The 13,621-nt window shown below is 36.5% G+C and overlaps 5 protein-coding genes across 12 annotated transcripts in view; 3 read left to right on the top strand and 2 right to left on the bottom strand.

Annotated features, from left to right (window-relative positions):
• The window catches only part of LOC110845232 (MAGUK p55 subfamily member 5), an 85,296-nt gene extending 83,458 nt beyond the window's left edge, over positions 1 to 1,838 (top strand). For 4 of the 6 annotated variants that reach the window (XM_022091612.2, XM_035847699.1, XM_035847698.1 and 1 more), the window contains one exon: positions 51 to 1,838. The gene's annotated coding sequence lies outside the window, so the exon portion shown is untranslated. The remainder of the gene's footprint in view (positions 1 to 50) is intronic. The other 2 variants (XR_004833967.1, XM_035847700.1) reach the window with 2 other exon arrangements.
• LOC110843490 (tyramine/octopamine receptor-like) lies at positions 1,663 to 3,202 on the bottom strand. The gene has a single exon (XM_035847704.1). It carries the CDS (start codon positions 3,156 to 3,158, stop codon positions 1,854 to 1,856), a length of 1,305 nt encoding a protein of 434 aa, XP_035703597.1. The 5' UTR covers positions 3,159 to 3,202; the 3' UTR covers positions 1,663 to 1,853.
• A 667-nt stretch (positions 3,203 to 3,869) lies between these two features.
• Positions 3,870 to 5,670, top strand: LOC110845235 (cytochrome P450 3A56). The gene is made up of 4 exons (XM_022091616.2): positions 3,870 to 4,108; positions 4,195 to 4,511; positions 4,594 to 4,736; positions 4,833 to 5,670. The coding sequence occupies exons 1-4, from the start codon at positions 3,893 to 3,895 to the stop codon at positions 5,651 to 5,653; spliced, it is 1,497 nt and encodes a 498-aa protein (XP_021947308.1). The 5' UTR covers positions 3,870 to 3,892; the 3' UTR covers positions 5,654 to 5,670.
• Positions 5,671 to 6,506: 836 nt separating this feature from the next.
• On the top strand, positions 6,507 to 8,671 carry LOC118434371. Of its 2 annotated transcripts, XM_035847702.1 has the most exons (3): positions 6,507 to 7,854; positions 7,945 to 8,214; positions 8,295 to 8,671. In XM_035847702.1, exons 1-3 carry the CDS (start codon positions 6,648 to 6,650, stop codon positions 8,546 to 8,548), a joined length of 1,731 nt encoding a protein of 576 aa, XP_035703595.1. In that variant the 5' UTR covers positions 6,507 to 6,647; the 3' UTR covers positions 8,549 to 8,671. The 2 variants fall into 2 exon arrangements, with proteins under 2 accessions (XP_035703595.1, XP_035703594.1); XM_035847701.1 differs by having other exon boundaries at positions 6,507 to 8,214.
• Positions 8,622 to 13,557, bottom strand: LOC110845233. Of its 2 annotated transcripts, none has more exons than XM_022091613.2 (18): positions 13,232 to 13,557; positions 12,903 to 13,152; positions 12,586 to 12,716; positions 12,377 to 12,512; positions 12,064 to 12,298; positions 11,812 to 11,993; positions 11,524 to 11,713; positions 11,265 to 11,447; positions 11,077 to 11,183; positions 10,860 to 11,009; positions 10,570 to 10,792; positions 10,408 to 10,496; positions 10,284 to 10,327; positions 10,069 to 10,211; positions 9,715 to 9,957; positions 9,531 to 9,655; positions 9,013 to 9,129; positions 8,622 to 8,953 (listed from the first exon to the last, which is right to left on the bottom strand). In XM_022091613.2, exons 1-18 carry the CDS (start codon positions 13,326 to 13,328, stop codon positions 8,749 to 8,751), a joined length of 2,850 nt encoding a protein of 949 aa, XP_021947305.1. In that variant the 5' UTR covers positions 13,329 to 13,557; the 3' UTR covers positions 8,622 to 8,748. The 2 variants fall into 2 exon arrangements, with proteins under 2 accessions (XP_021947305.1, XP_021947306.1); XM_022091614.2 differs by having other exon boundaries at positions 12,903 to 13,143.
• Between the last annotated feature and the right edge of the window lie 64 nt (positions 13,558 to 13,621).

Genomic DNA, 13,621 nt, shown 5'->3' with positions numbered 1-13,621 from the left:
TGTTTAATTCTTACTTTACTATCTCGTAAATAAAAATGTAAAAATTTCAGACGTTTACACTGGAAACCACCAACCATACACCTATAATAGAACCAACCAATAAGATGGCCATTCTCATTTGATACCTCTTGTTACATATAAATACATAAGCCATACTAGAAGCCATCCTCCCTTTGATGCAACCAATAATATGAAAAATTTGCGTAGGAAGAAATCTCCATTAACTCCTCCCTTATCTGTGATCATGATAATCAACAATAATCACTCTTGTGTTTCAGCCTCTCAACTCTCAAAATGTGTCAAGTTCTATTACTGTGCTATTATTGTTTTCCAGCATATGATATGCATAATATTGTTTCGAAATCCTTAAACTCGGTGTCCAGTTGTAATACATGCGTTGTTATTACGGATGTCCAACTAATGGCATTTCCTTCGTGAAGATTATGAAGTAAATGCTCTATGATTATCATAAGACAAAGTTCGTTAGGATATCTATTTGAATACCTGCCTATTTGCATAAGTTCATTGCATAATTATGAGATAGAGTTTTTATTATTAATTGTTACCTTCTGACAGCAATAATTTTCAAATAAAATATTATTAAACGTGGTTTGTACAATTAATATAGTTCTTATAAAACAAACGCAAGTTTTTCATAGGCTATTCATGTAAGTGTGTATACAGGTTCAATTATGTATATCTTATTATCTACATCTGTCCGCAATTGGAGTGAGTGTGTTGTTCAGCCATGCCAAAGTAATTTTAAGAATATACTAATAACTAACAGTAATTTGAGATGTACCAAACTTGAGAATATAAAAAAATGCGAATGAAAAATTAAAAACAAAGTTGTTGGTATTTGAAGAGATTATGAAGCTATTAGTATTAGGATGATTGAGATTCAACTGTGTTTTACTAAACTACGTAACTGACATGTTTTTTGAAGTAATGAGGAAATACATTAAAAATAGCCCCAATTTTACAAGACAAAATTATGCTACTGTCGTATTATTTCCAATGATTCCTTATTACTAGGCAAAAATGCATGTAAACGGAAATTATAGCCATCAGTTTGTTACACATATTTAGGTGCTACATCTTCTGTACATTTCCTAAATCTCAATTTATATGTATACCTTTTTTGTTAGTGAACCTCGATAATTTTTGGATTTTCCAAAAAAGTTGGCCAAATGCAGTCCTCAGCTATAATAATTATTGCATCTATGAATGAGGAAGATATATTATAGTTTTAACGAACTACAGACTGTGTTGTTTGCCAAAATATTCGTGAAAAGACTTAAGAAATTATAATATATACAGCTATTTGTGCATGGAGTTATTTTTAATTCAATATTTTTTTGTATTTTATTAGCGTTAAAATCTGTACATATATACCCATTTACTTGATTATTGTGAAAGATTTGTTAACAACTTGTACTTTTATTAAGTAATACATATATTACACATGAAAACGGTTTTACCAATCATAATGTTGGTGTTATCACTTAATCCTGAACATTTGAGCATGTTTTAAGTACTTGAAGCTTTTCATTTAAATATTTGTATGTATACATGCATCGTTCAGCGTGGCGAACAATCATGAGCTTCCCCCACTAGAAAGAAAGAAAAACATATATTGTATAAACATTTAGTTCTTTGTTACCGTTAACTTATTGCGTTTCTTCGTAAATTACTGCGCATTATTACAAATTAATTATAAATACACAAGTAGTGTTACATTGCAGAGGATAATATTTAGTATATAAAATATGTTTATGGATGCGAATAAGATTGTTTTGAAACAAAGAATAAAATTAGCATATATAATGCGATTACAATTCTGGTCGGATTTTTTATTTTCTCCAGAAAAATATCATTTTAGAGAAAGCACGTCTAAAATCTTTATCCTTGAAATTGTAGATGAATGGATTAATCCCCGAATTTACATATCCCATCCAAGAAGACACCTCAAACCATACGGAATGTGATAAAGGGTAAAAGAATGCATCAATTAGATACATTGTAAAGAACGGGGCCCAACAAAATAAAAAGGATCCGATGATCACTCCCAACATTTTTGAAGCTCGTCTCTCTTTGGTCAGGGAAAACTTAATCTTTTTACGGACAAACTCTTCCACCTGAGACAGTGGCCTTTTGTCTTGAGGATTCGATTTTTGCTTGCGTAAAATGCTCTTGGTATTTATTTTAGCGCTGTTACTGTGGTCGTTTAATCCCTCTGTTGTAGTTGTCTCCGATGTCTGCACCATCTCCAAAGAATTCGAAGAGGTGGGGACTTCTGCTGGAGTTGGAAAAATGCTACGCCGAATTCTTGTGAATTGAAACTTGATTCGTTTATTAAGAGTTGTTTCAGATTCATTTTTTAGATTGACACAATTTTGCTCAAGAATATCTTCAGATGAAAATGTATCTGACGTTTCTCCGGCAGATTTATTACTGTCGAAGTGTTGCCCCATTGACACAGGTAAGGCTCTTTTGCGAAGTTTGGCTTGAATTCCAGCAAAAATCCTGTAATAGAGGACGATGATAATGATGGTTGGCAGAATGAATGTTCCCAGCGCAGAGTGGAAGACATATCCCCTGTTTTGAGTGTAGACGCATATTGGTTTGTTGTTGTTTTCTTGGTCAACTTTCAACCCCCAGTCGTCATCATGCCACCCAAGGAAAGGTGGTGTAGACACCCATAGAGAAATCACCCATAGGAAAACAATGGTTGTAGCTACCATTGTGAAAGAGCGTGTTTGGACGTATTTGACCCCTTGCGTTATTGCTCTGTACCTGTCCATGGCGATTGCAATTAAATGATAAATTGACAGTGTACATAACGTAACATCTGCAGTGACATATATTCCACACATTGTTTCACCAAAGTCCCACAAACCGTTGTTCATGACTTGATGTAGTCTTAGAGGAAGGATGAAAACTCCGACGGAAAAGTCAATCAGTGCTAGAGACCCGAGGTACAAATGGGGCGGAGTTCTCAGAGACTTGTGAACAACCATGGCTAAAATAACGGCCAGATTTCCGAGCGTCACTACCACTGATACACTAATAATAAACGTATAAAATAGTGCATTTAAGTAAATTGTGCCAGATTCTGGGTTATCGAGATCTGTTGAATTATTAAAATTTTTGCCCATGTTTGACACAACCAGAAATTATTCTCTCATTTATGAATGAATGAATATTAGCAATTACATATACAGTGTTATTTCAATGACGTGGCAAAACAGCCAGAAATTAAACCGCAAGTTAGGAAGTTGGTCAATATTTTATTAGTACAACAAAATCATGCATAATAGTACCAACTCATACACGATTATATTTTACCTTGCATAAATGCTACCACCATGTAATAAAATTTTAATATATGCATGTGTGCATTACAGATTAAGTTGCAGCATTATTATTGTAATAACAAAATTATATTTAAAACTACGTAATCTCCCATTATGGGAGCTGTTCCAGTTCACGATGATTGAAAGAATTTATTTACGTTTTAAATGAAATGCTAAATTTGGTGTGTAGATTTCTGGATTGTCAATTGCCAAGTTCAAGTACAGGTTTTCTTTCATCACTTCAACTGCTGCCAAAGTTAATTAATTGTATGGTGGATCCAACTACCAATAAAGATAAAGCATCTCTTGCATATTAAAATGAACATCCTCCATGTCGATACGAGTTAAAGGTTGCATACTCCTTCAAGAATATTGTCTTATCAGTAGCAGATGAGTTAAGTACTCATTAAATAGAGGGCATGTGATATCTTCGGTATCAATACATATTCATCACACATTTATGTATGCGTACAGATCAACATCGACTATTTTGCTTAAATGAGTCTCCTTATCATCATTTCTGCATCAGTGTCAAAATGTTTTTCACTTGGTTAATATTCATCCTTGCACTTTTTGGTGTGATCGCTTTTGGATTGATAATTTTTGCAAGGTGGAACTACGGAAAATTAGACAATTTAGGATTCCCAATCATCCCACCTTCTGGAATACGTGGGAGTATTCCAAACATACATCACAAGGTTCAGCATTATGAAGACATCAAACGATTTGAAGAAAATGGTCCAATTTGGGGGGTATACATGCTCTGATTTATTGTATTGACATTGGTTGATATGTAGATAAATATGTTTCTGGTTCATTACTTGTTGTTTTATTGTAGCTCTACCAAGGGCGAACACCTATTATATTCATTGCTGATCCCGATTTAATCAAGAGCATATTTGTCAAAGACTCATCACACTTCTTTGACCGAGAACCGTTTAATTTCGGGAATCCAATACTCAACCAAATTCTGGATTACTTGCCTGGAGATAAATGGAAAACAATGCGTGTTTCACAAACAAAGTTATTTTCATCCGGAAAAATTAAACAATACAGTAATTCAATTTTTAAGAAAAGCATGGAGGACTTTTTGGCCAGGATGGACCAAGACCTGGACTCAAGCCCAGACGGACGAGTAACAATCGATGCGAGAGAGTAAGCATCTTCATTGCAATGTGTACAATTAAAAAATTAAGTTACCTCACCCAATAACTGAATTAATGGATGTTTAAATCAGACGGTTTTGTACATTTACGGTCGATGCAATTGCAAGGAGCATGTTGTCCATGAAGGTGGAACCGGATGGCAATGAATTTTACACTGCTTGCAAGAGATTGATTGGAGATGGTCAAACAGTGTCTCCATTCTATGTTTGGACTCGTAAGAATTTTATGAACCATGTGTAAAACATGTGTAAAACATGTTACTTTACTTGCTGAAAAATTTATGTTAATCATTGTTAACTTTTCCTTGTAGTCGTGTTCCCATTTTTGACAATGTTTGAACCTTCGATGATCCTGGACAACGTAATGGTGCAAACCTTCCGAAATCTCTTGACAGAAAGAAAACGAACCGGATTCAAATTTGACGACTTTGGAGACATAATGAACGACTTGATGGGAACTGTCGGCAGTGACAGATTTAAAAAATTAGATATAAGCGAAACTACCATATTTGGACAAGCAGTTAACCTCTTTCTTGCCGGGTTTGATAGAATTAGTACAATTATGACGTTTCTTGTCTACCATCTTTCACAAAATTTAGATGCGCAAGAAAGGCTACACCAAGAAATTGATTTAATTGTGGACGGCAAGTTTAATGGAGAGATTAATCATGACACCCTTGCGGATATGCCTTATCTGAACGCATGCATTTCTGAAGCTTCTCGTCTTTACCCTACATTCATCCGACCTGAAAGGCACTGCAATAAGGAGTGGGAATGCCCAGAAAGAGGTATAAAAATTCCAAAAGGAATTACTGTGCAAATTGCATCTTGGGCTGTGAATAGAAATCCAAATATTTATGATTCGCCACACGATTTTATTCCGGAAAGGTTTCTTCCCGAGAATAAAGGGAACTTGAACCCTTATGCTTTCAGCTCTTTTGGGTTTGGTCATCGCAATTGCATAGGAATTCGATTTGCTTATGAAGCAATGAAAGTATCAATTTGTCATATGTTGCATAAATATCGATTTGAATTGCGAACGGATTCCAGAATAAATTTCAAACCGGGTATTATTTTGATTATTCAATATGATCCCGTATATTTGGATGTAGTTAAACGGAATAAAAATTAACCTGTTACTTGACAACACATGTAGTCTTGCAGCTTTATTTTAGCTTTACAAAAACTACTTTAATTTTATTAGTCAAGTTACGCAATACGAACGATTGTGACGCTTCTTTTATCTGTAGTCACCTTAACTGAAAATCTTAACAATAGTTCCTTGCATTGAGAAGCGTATAAATTAATTATCCTATGAACACGTTTGGAGGAAGTCTTCTTGGGTACATACTTCTGGCACTAAGGAGTAGGGTGTCACATGTTGTCGGGCCCCGATTTCGATCTCGTTGGGATATGTTGTAGTACTATATGAGTGTACAAAAAGTGAAGGAGGGTTAGACTCCATGAGCCCATTTACGCCCGCCACACCCCCTCAAAGGCGCCCAAACCCCCAGAGTTGCCGCACTAAAATCATCGCCAAAAATCGAGTTTTGGTCAGATTTTCAAGAAATTTACATTTTTGCGATCCCAGATAGTTGCTCTATCTTATCCAATAGCAAATTCAACTTTTTTGAAATTTCGAATTTTTTCGATCCATACCCTTGGTCAGAAAATCTTCAAAAATATTAAAAATTTCAAAAAAGTTGAGTTTGCTATTGGATAAGATAGAGCAACTATCTGGGATCGCAAAAATGTAAATTTCTTGAAAATCTGACCAAAACTCGATTTTTGGCGATGATTTTAGTGCGGCAACTCTGGGGGTTTGGGCCCCTTTGAGGGGGTGTGGCGGGCGTAAATGGGCTCATGGAGTCTAACCCTCCTTCACTTTTTGTACACTCATATAGTACTACAACATATCCCAACGAGATCGAAATCGGGGCCCGACAACATGTGACACCCTACTCCTAAATATAATTGTTTTTCAATATGGATGGTAGAAAGAGCGTTACATCATCCGGCAGGCAGCGTAAGATATTAATATACTTACAAGCACTAATTTTGGTGCATTACTTCATCATATTTAGTAATACTTAACATCTGGGATAATATACTTATGCTTAGAATCAATGACCGAGAAAATTAAAGGCAAGGTACCCACTACCTCCAAACCCGAGGAAGGTCGAAAGAGCAAGTCCAGAGGAAAGAAAGACCAAGCCTCGGAAAGAAAAACGTTGCCACCAGTGGACGACGAGGAGGAAAAAGCAAAGCCCAAGAAATCCACATCTTCCAAAGTGATCAGAAAATCGCTTATATCGGCAACTCCTGGTATTATTAGCTCTCCTTCAATTGTGGACGTTAATGAGACATGGAGTACAACGGATGCCTCAAAATCAGCTCGGTCAAGACAATCCAGACCCAAAAAGACGATTGCAGTTGTTCAACTTGACCCAAACGTTGAGACGACAGATCAGAGAGAGCTTAGGATACTCGTGCTCTGCTCCGAATTGGCTGAAGAGATTTGGGAAGAATCCGTGGTCATATTCACACAAAGATTTTGGCACAGAGAAAAAGGCATGACAATGATTGCAGAACTCAGAGATACCTGGCTGCGGATCTTGGAATGTTCGTGGATGGAATTTAACATTGCGGCACAAGAAACACTTCCCTCCGAGGCTATCAGTCTGTCATATGACAAAAGACCACTTCCTCCATCACACGATATGTGGGCTCGTGGTACGTTGGAGTTGCTACCAGAGTCACGACGAGAATCAATCTTAGACCCCTTCATCCGTCGTAAGGTGCTTGGTCGTGTAATGAGTTCCAGTGGAGACGACGGCGACATGATTTCTCCAATAATCTCTTCAACGTCGAGTCTGCAAAATTTATTTGCCAGTGAGACATATTTCGAAGGCGATGAAGAAGCAGAAATAAGATCATCCGATAATAAGGACACTAAAGATCTGGACTCTAAAATGGTGATGTCTAACACGAGTCCTGATTCTTGGGCTGGTGATGGCGATGCCAAAGCTAACACGGAACAAGACTCGCTTTTCTCACAGTCCTTGTTTTCAGACATTTCAAGCCCTACTACGCCACGAACGTCGCAAGATGCAGAATTTCAGCTGCTAAAATGTGCCGTAAGTTTGGCGTCATCAAAAAGTAGTCATAGTGGACTCAAGCCGTGGACAATTTCACAATGTGGGATGCATGATGGGACGCGTGGAGCATTCAAGTTATTTCGCCAAACAACAAGTGAAGCCATACGACTACGTAATCAAAGTATTGAAAGCAGCAGCACCGCTGCTGCTACCGTGACGGGAAATAATTTGAAAGGTTGCCTTATTTTTTGGGTATTTAGCAAGGGGTTGAACAATGAGTGTTGTACATATGTTTCAATTATTCGTTCCTTAATAATTTTGGCAGACGTTGATGGTGCAAATGCTCCTCAAGTTGAATCCGTTCCAAAGTTGGACGAAGTTGAAACCATATTCTTGAATGACCCTGGAACACACTCAATATATGAAAATGCTGCGCTAAGAGATGGTGTTTTTGACAAGAGTCCTGTGCAATCCCCAGTCTCCAGTCAAGTGAATATCGTGATGCTTGATGATGATTTTGTGACACCCACGGCGGAGACAAATCTTGGTCAAGTAGGAGTGGTTCAGATGAAGGTCGCTCTTGATAATAGTGAAGGTGCTGAGGGTGAAGTTGTCGATTTTCATAAATTATGCATACACCAGTATTAAATAGTACTGTGTTCAAAACTAATATAGGGGCTGAAAAACTTCCGTTTCCTCAAGAGATGGTAGATCTACAACCACAGAAAAATGAGCAAATTGAGCCAGCCCTTCAACTTGGTAAAAATAGAAGGGATAAAACCGTTGAAAATCCAAACTCGGTTGAAGCAGAAGAAGATAATGATTTCTCGAACGACGCGTCACACATCGCAAAGATAAGAAAGGACCAAGCCCTTAAACGTAAAACAGTGACCCAGAAGAAATTTAATTCTGAAGATGCGGCACAGTAAATAGACAGAGAGTTATTTTTATAATTAGTGATATTAGGATGACACAAATTAATGTCAGTCAACTTCTTGCATGTTCATTTATGGAAGAATAAAGGCTATTTATTGCAATATATTACCAATTTTAAACCAAATGATTAATAATACTAATATAATAAATATAATAATCTTACTCAAAGAGTTTATCATTTATTTGTAGTTATTTAATCATCGTGATTGTATCCATTTTCATGACCTGCAATTGAGCTCTTTGGAGAAATTGACATTAGTCTCCCTGTAAGAATTTTGGTCGAATCTGGAATGAATCGTTGCAATACGGTTGTCAGCTTGTACAAGGAAGTTTCCAATCCCTGTGGGTAGTTTTGTAATTCCCAAACGCGTCGATATTCTTCAATCAAAACTAGCAACCTACAAACGGTTGCTTTGAAATAATTTTCTTAAATATGTTACAAATTCTCTAGCCTTACTTGTTGGCAATATCAGTTCGTAATGTCGGAGGAAGATTGGCGATTCCCAAATTGACTACAGTCAATCCCATGTTAGACCTTGGATTTACTCCCGCAGCTACCAAGCTCCGACCAATTCTAGGAAAATAGAATAATTTAATATTAAGGAGTTCCAACTTTGCAAAAAAATCGATTTTTTCGCTCTTTCGCAAAACGCTTTTTTCTCAATTCCGCATGCGATTTCGAAATTTTTTACAATATTTTTGCTTAAAAATAAAATCAAGGTTAACATAATTTTATTTTTGGACGAAAAGAGTGAAAAAAGAACGAAATCGCATCGCAATTTAGAAAAAAGCGTTTTGAGAAAAGAGCGAAAAAAGCGATTTTTTTACAAAGTTGGGAGTCCCTATTATAATAATAATAGCGGCCAAAAATATAATGAATGGGAAAAGGGTGTATTTAAAATATTCAAACTATAATTGTGCACTAGTTCAAGTACAGTAGTGATAGCTCTCAATTATGTGCCTATTTAGGTATACCTGCATGCAAGGAGCATGAGTTCCATTGTCAAAGAAAGCTCATCAAAGACTGGATTTTCCTCGTGTGGACTTCTTGCTTCCATTACTAGTATAGTTTGGCATTTTTTGACAGCACGGATGCATTTCTACATATATACAAAATAATAGAATAAAGTATATAACAGGTAATTGATGAATGACATACAATCAAGGCGTCCATCGACAAATTATCTAAAGTGACAGCGTCAGGATCGGAAATCAACTTGTATAACGTCGTTCCATCTGAAGGAGGCAGATTTGTCATATCGTTAGAAGATAACCGCGAGGCAGATCGTAATAGAGCCGTTTCTGTGCATCCTAGTTGCAAAATTACTTGACCCGCAACTCCTGTCTTATCCTTCAAAACGTACATGCTCAACAAATTCGCAAGTGAACCTTGTAGATATTCCTGTAAATATCCGTCGCATTGTTTAAAAAAATGTGTCAAAAGATAATCCCTCTTGACATGTTAATTTGTAATGTATTTATACAGTAGATAAGTCTCCCAAAGCAAACATACCCAGTGAGTTTGATGATTCCATGCTAGACCAGAGGCTAGTAGGAAACCGGGCCAAGCAAATGCTTTGGGTGTAAAATTAACCTGGCCAGACCAATTTGCCACTATCATTCCAAGGCTAGCATTACTTACAGCGTTTAAGGCTCCTGTGCACGTTATATGTAGATATTACAAACACCTCACCAATTACAAATATGTACACATATGAAAATACTTGCCGTGGTATATGTTTACTAATGACGCTTCTGGGCACCCAGCCAAGCTAATATAACACACATTTTAAAGTCTAATTATATGAAGTACTTCATTAAATAGATACGCTTGAAGATGTATAGTGCGTACCTGCTCCAAGCCGATGTTCCTACACACACACATGACGAGCACCCATTTTGGGAAATTTCCAAAACAGATGTCCCAAAATTGTATTCAGCCTAAAAACAAATTAGTAGTATAGTAGTGGGCAAAGTACTGCAAACATTTTTAATACTTCAAAGGGAAACTTACTTGAAATCCATAGTCCACCAAAACAATGTTTTGATGGACATTGGTCAAGCTACTAGAGTGGGTTATTTGTGATTTCAAGGCATTATAACACATCATAACAATATTGTCAGACGTTGACACTGGAATAAATTCCCAGACTATGTCAAAGTCGATACTTCTTCCAAGGTTTTCGTTGTCACATAAAAATATAAGACTTGTTAGCTGTGGTCCAACGTGAACATATCTATTATAATATTATTAAATTGTCACATATATACACGAAATATATAGATATTAATTATTGTTATTACTTGGACGAGGCAAAGCATGGCAATATATCTTTCAAGATTGGCTTAATATAAGTAAAGTATTCGGTAGCTGATATCCCACACGCAATGTCCATGGCTGGAACTAATGTTATAAGAACGTCTTGACAATGTCGGTCAATAGCAACTAATTCACTGTAGATGAAACAATACAAATCAATTTAAATGTCACAACATCCTTCATGAATTCAAATACTCATACCCTTTAGTGTATGGTAACACATTTCCAGTCTTGTCCAAGCGCATTTGCAGGTGCAGGTAATTTATTTTAAGAAACGAAAATAGCTTTATCATATCAAACAAACATTCCTGTGGAATTAAACAAAGGTTGGCAATGAATTAAGATAATCATTCAATTATTCCATGAACTGATACAAAAATAAAACTAACAATTGTTGGGATCCTTTCTTGGGATACGTCAATTAGCACAGCTCGATGTTGTAAGCTTGGATGATCATTTATGACCAAAGGAGGAATCCCGGCAGGTTTATCCCCTGAATATAATGTGAGCAATTGAAGAAAAGTACTGATGCCATAATTCAGTCCATGAAGATCATTAGCCATTATTTTGACCTGTAAACAAAACAAAATTAATGACACATGCATGATATCCTCTTGCAAACTAAAAACTTGTTGCATATTTTATTACCTTTTGACTGGATATATGAAGTCTGTAGGAATTAGGAATCGGAAGCACATCTGGATTTATAGAGCATTGAATATGACTAGAATGGTTGTAGGACGATGAATTCGAATAATTGTCTTGGACTTGCTGGGCAACGACATCATATCCAATCGCATCGAAAGATTGTTTGTATACTGCGAGAACATCGAGGATTCTTAAAAAAGAATAGAATTCTTGAAAGTTCATATTGCAATTTTTATGTTAATAAACTACTATACTGTTTGACAGAAACATTATTCTTATAAATTAAACCTGTGAGCAGATTCACGTCCTTTGACTACTGAGACATGTAAAACTTTATCAGGACGGAAGTGTAACCCTTCTAATTGCTGAAGGTTCTTGGGTTGAGGCCACAATAAGCTTAAATTGGTGTCAGTAAAGATGGGCGGAATGGGGGCCTTTAGCCCTAAACTTCTGATAACGCCCTCAAGTGCCTGTGAGTGTAGATTATTTGATAAGGGGAGATATATCAGTAGAGGAAGAAAAAAACTTATCAATACTTACAGGATTAAACCCAGAATGAACAGAGTGGTATTCAGACCCGCAATTGTTGTTCCGTTCTGCCGAACATGCTCGAAATGAACCATCTTTCGGATATATTGGACTTTCGGGTCCAATTGAGTCAAGCGACGCTGTGCGATTTCTTCCCTTAAATTGAGTAGCCAAATGCTGGCTAAGCAATGAAAAAATTTGAGGCTTTTGAGCAGCCAAATCTAAAGGAGACTGATCAGCGAACTTCCTAAGAATTACAAGTAAGAATAACAAAGTTATGTCAACATTTCTAGACAATCTGAATAATTATTAAATATGATGATACCCTCTTTCAGCCTTTAGTAGAGGTGAAGCGTTATTTTTTAACAAGATTCGAATTATATCAATTTCGGCGCGGTCGACGGCATCGTGTAAAGGAGTTACGCCTTCGTTCGTTTCAGTATTTACATCAGTGCCCTTCTCTACAAAAATAAATAAAACCTTATGCAAATTTTATTCAATCAAATTGCATAGAGATTTGATTTGAAAAATTACCAATCAAATATGCAACTGTTTCTGCATTTGCAAACGATACAGCCCAATGTAAAACTGAATTTCTCCTGTCAGGACAGTCCCATGAATTTGGATCCACTCCGGCCTTGATAAGCTGGTCCATTCTTTCCAAACTGAGTAATTTAGACAAACATTTATGACAATTTTTTCTCAGGTGACTACACAATAATAATTCAAAGTATGAACAAGTGTGATCGAAAGAACTAAACTTCCCAAACTAACAACTAACAATAAGCGTGTTTGATTAATTTGTTGTTTTATGAAATCACAAATCAATAGAATAACGCAGCATTACTTACTTGGATCCAGCCGTAGCTCGTAATAACTCTTCGACATACACTTGTTGAATTTGTTCTGAATTTATCATTTCATACGGATTATCGCCGTTACTATTCTCCATCGTTGGGTCAGCTCCATTTGAGAGCAATGCTCTAACGATGTCTTTCAGGCCTAATTTTGTTGCCAAATGTAGAAAAGTACCCTCTGCCACGACATTTTCTCGGAGGATCTTATCCTTGAGAGACACTCCACCATTACCATCTGTAATCACTGCACGGTTAGGTAACTCAAATTATAAAATTTGGACTTGTAACAGCATATTTTATAATTTTGGTAAATGTTTACTTACATTTTGTGCAGCCCTCGACTGAATTCAGGACTGAATTCAGGACGTCAGTTCGTCCGACTTCAACTGCTTTCCTAATTTCGGCAATTGCTTCTTCCATTGTTCAGTCAAGTTAGTTAATTCCACGCAAGTTGCAATCAAATAAAAATATATTGCAAATGTGGAATAGGTAAATATGTCAGAGTCCAATGTCAAATCACAAATTTGCAATGACACTAAAGTGAAATTGGAAGCCAGTTTGTGCAGTCGATGATGTGTTACAAATTTCAAACGTTGTTATTTGACATTTAATTATTTTACTGCAGCTGTTGGAATTTGACACTTGTCAAAATATTTACATTTTGCCAGCAGTGAGATGGATGGAACAACGGGTTTGGCGGGCACCCATTTTCC

The sequence above is a fragment of the Folsomia candida genome, unplaced genomic scaffold (genome assembly GCF_002217175.1).
Source record: "Folsomia candida strain VU population unplaced genomic scaffold, ASM221717v1 Fcan01_Sc002, whole genome shotgun sequence".
NCBI classification, from domain to species: Eukaryota; Metazoa; Arthropoda; class Collembola; order Entomobryomorpha; family Isotomidae; genus Folsomia; species Folsomia candida.
The sequence above is the reverse complement of the archived record's forward strand: the minus strand, read 5'-3'. Positions and strand labels throughout refer to the sequence as shown.

Excerpts from the sequence above, each read along its gene's own strand:
- LOC110845233 (XM_022091613.2), bottom strand. The coding sequence starts at position 13,328 with ATGGAAGAAGCAATTGCCGAAATTAGGAAAGCAGTTGAAGTCGGACGA. Across the intron at positions 11,010-11,076 it reads GTGTTACCATACACTAAAGG|TGAATTAGTTGCTATTGACC; the intron begins GTATGAGTATTT and ends TTTCATCTACAG. Across the intron at positions 10,793-10,859 it reads CCATGCTTTGCCTCGTCCAA|ATATGTTCACGTTGGACCAC; the intron begins GTAATAACAATA and ends ATATTATAATAG.
- LOC110845235 (XM_022091616.2), top strand. The coding sequence starts at position 3,893 with ATGTTTTTCACTTGGTTAATATTCATCCTTGCACTTTTTGGTGTGATC. Across the intron at positions 4,512-4,593 it reads GTAACAATCGATGCGAGAGA|ACGGTTTTGTACATTTACGG; the intron begins GTAAGCATCTTC and ends TGTTTAAATCAG. Across the intron at positions 4,737-4,832 it reads TCCATTCTATGTTTGGACTC|TCGTGTTCCCATTTTTGACA; the intron begins GTAAGAATTTTA and ends TTTTCCTTGTAG.
- LOC118434371 (XM_035847701.1), top strand. The coding sequence starts at position 6,648 with ATGACCGAGAAAATTAAAGGCAAGGTACCCACTACCTCCAAACCCGAG. Across the intron at positions 8,215-8,294 it reads CGCTCTTGATAATAGTGAAG|GGGCTGAAAAACTTCCGTTT; the intron begins GTGCTGAGGGTG and ends AAACTAATATAG.
- LOC110843490 (XM_035847704.1), bottom strand. The coding sequence starts at position 3,158 with ATGGGCAAAAATTTTAATAATTCAACAGATCTCGATAACCCAGAATCT.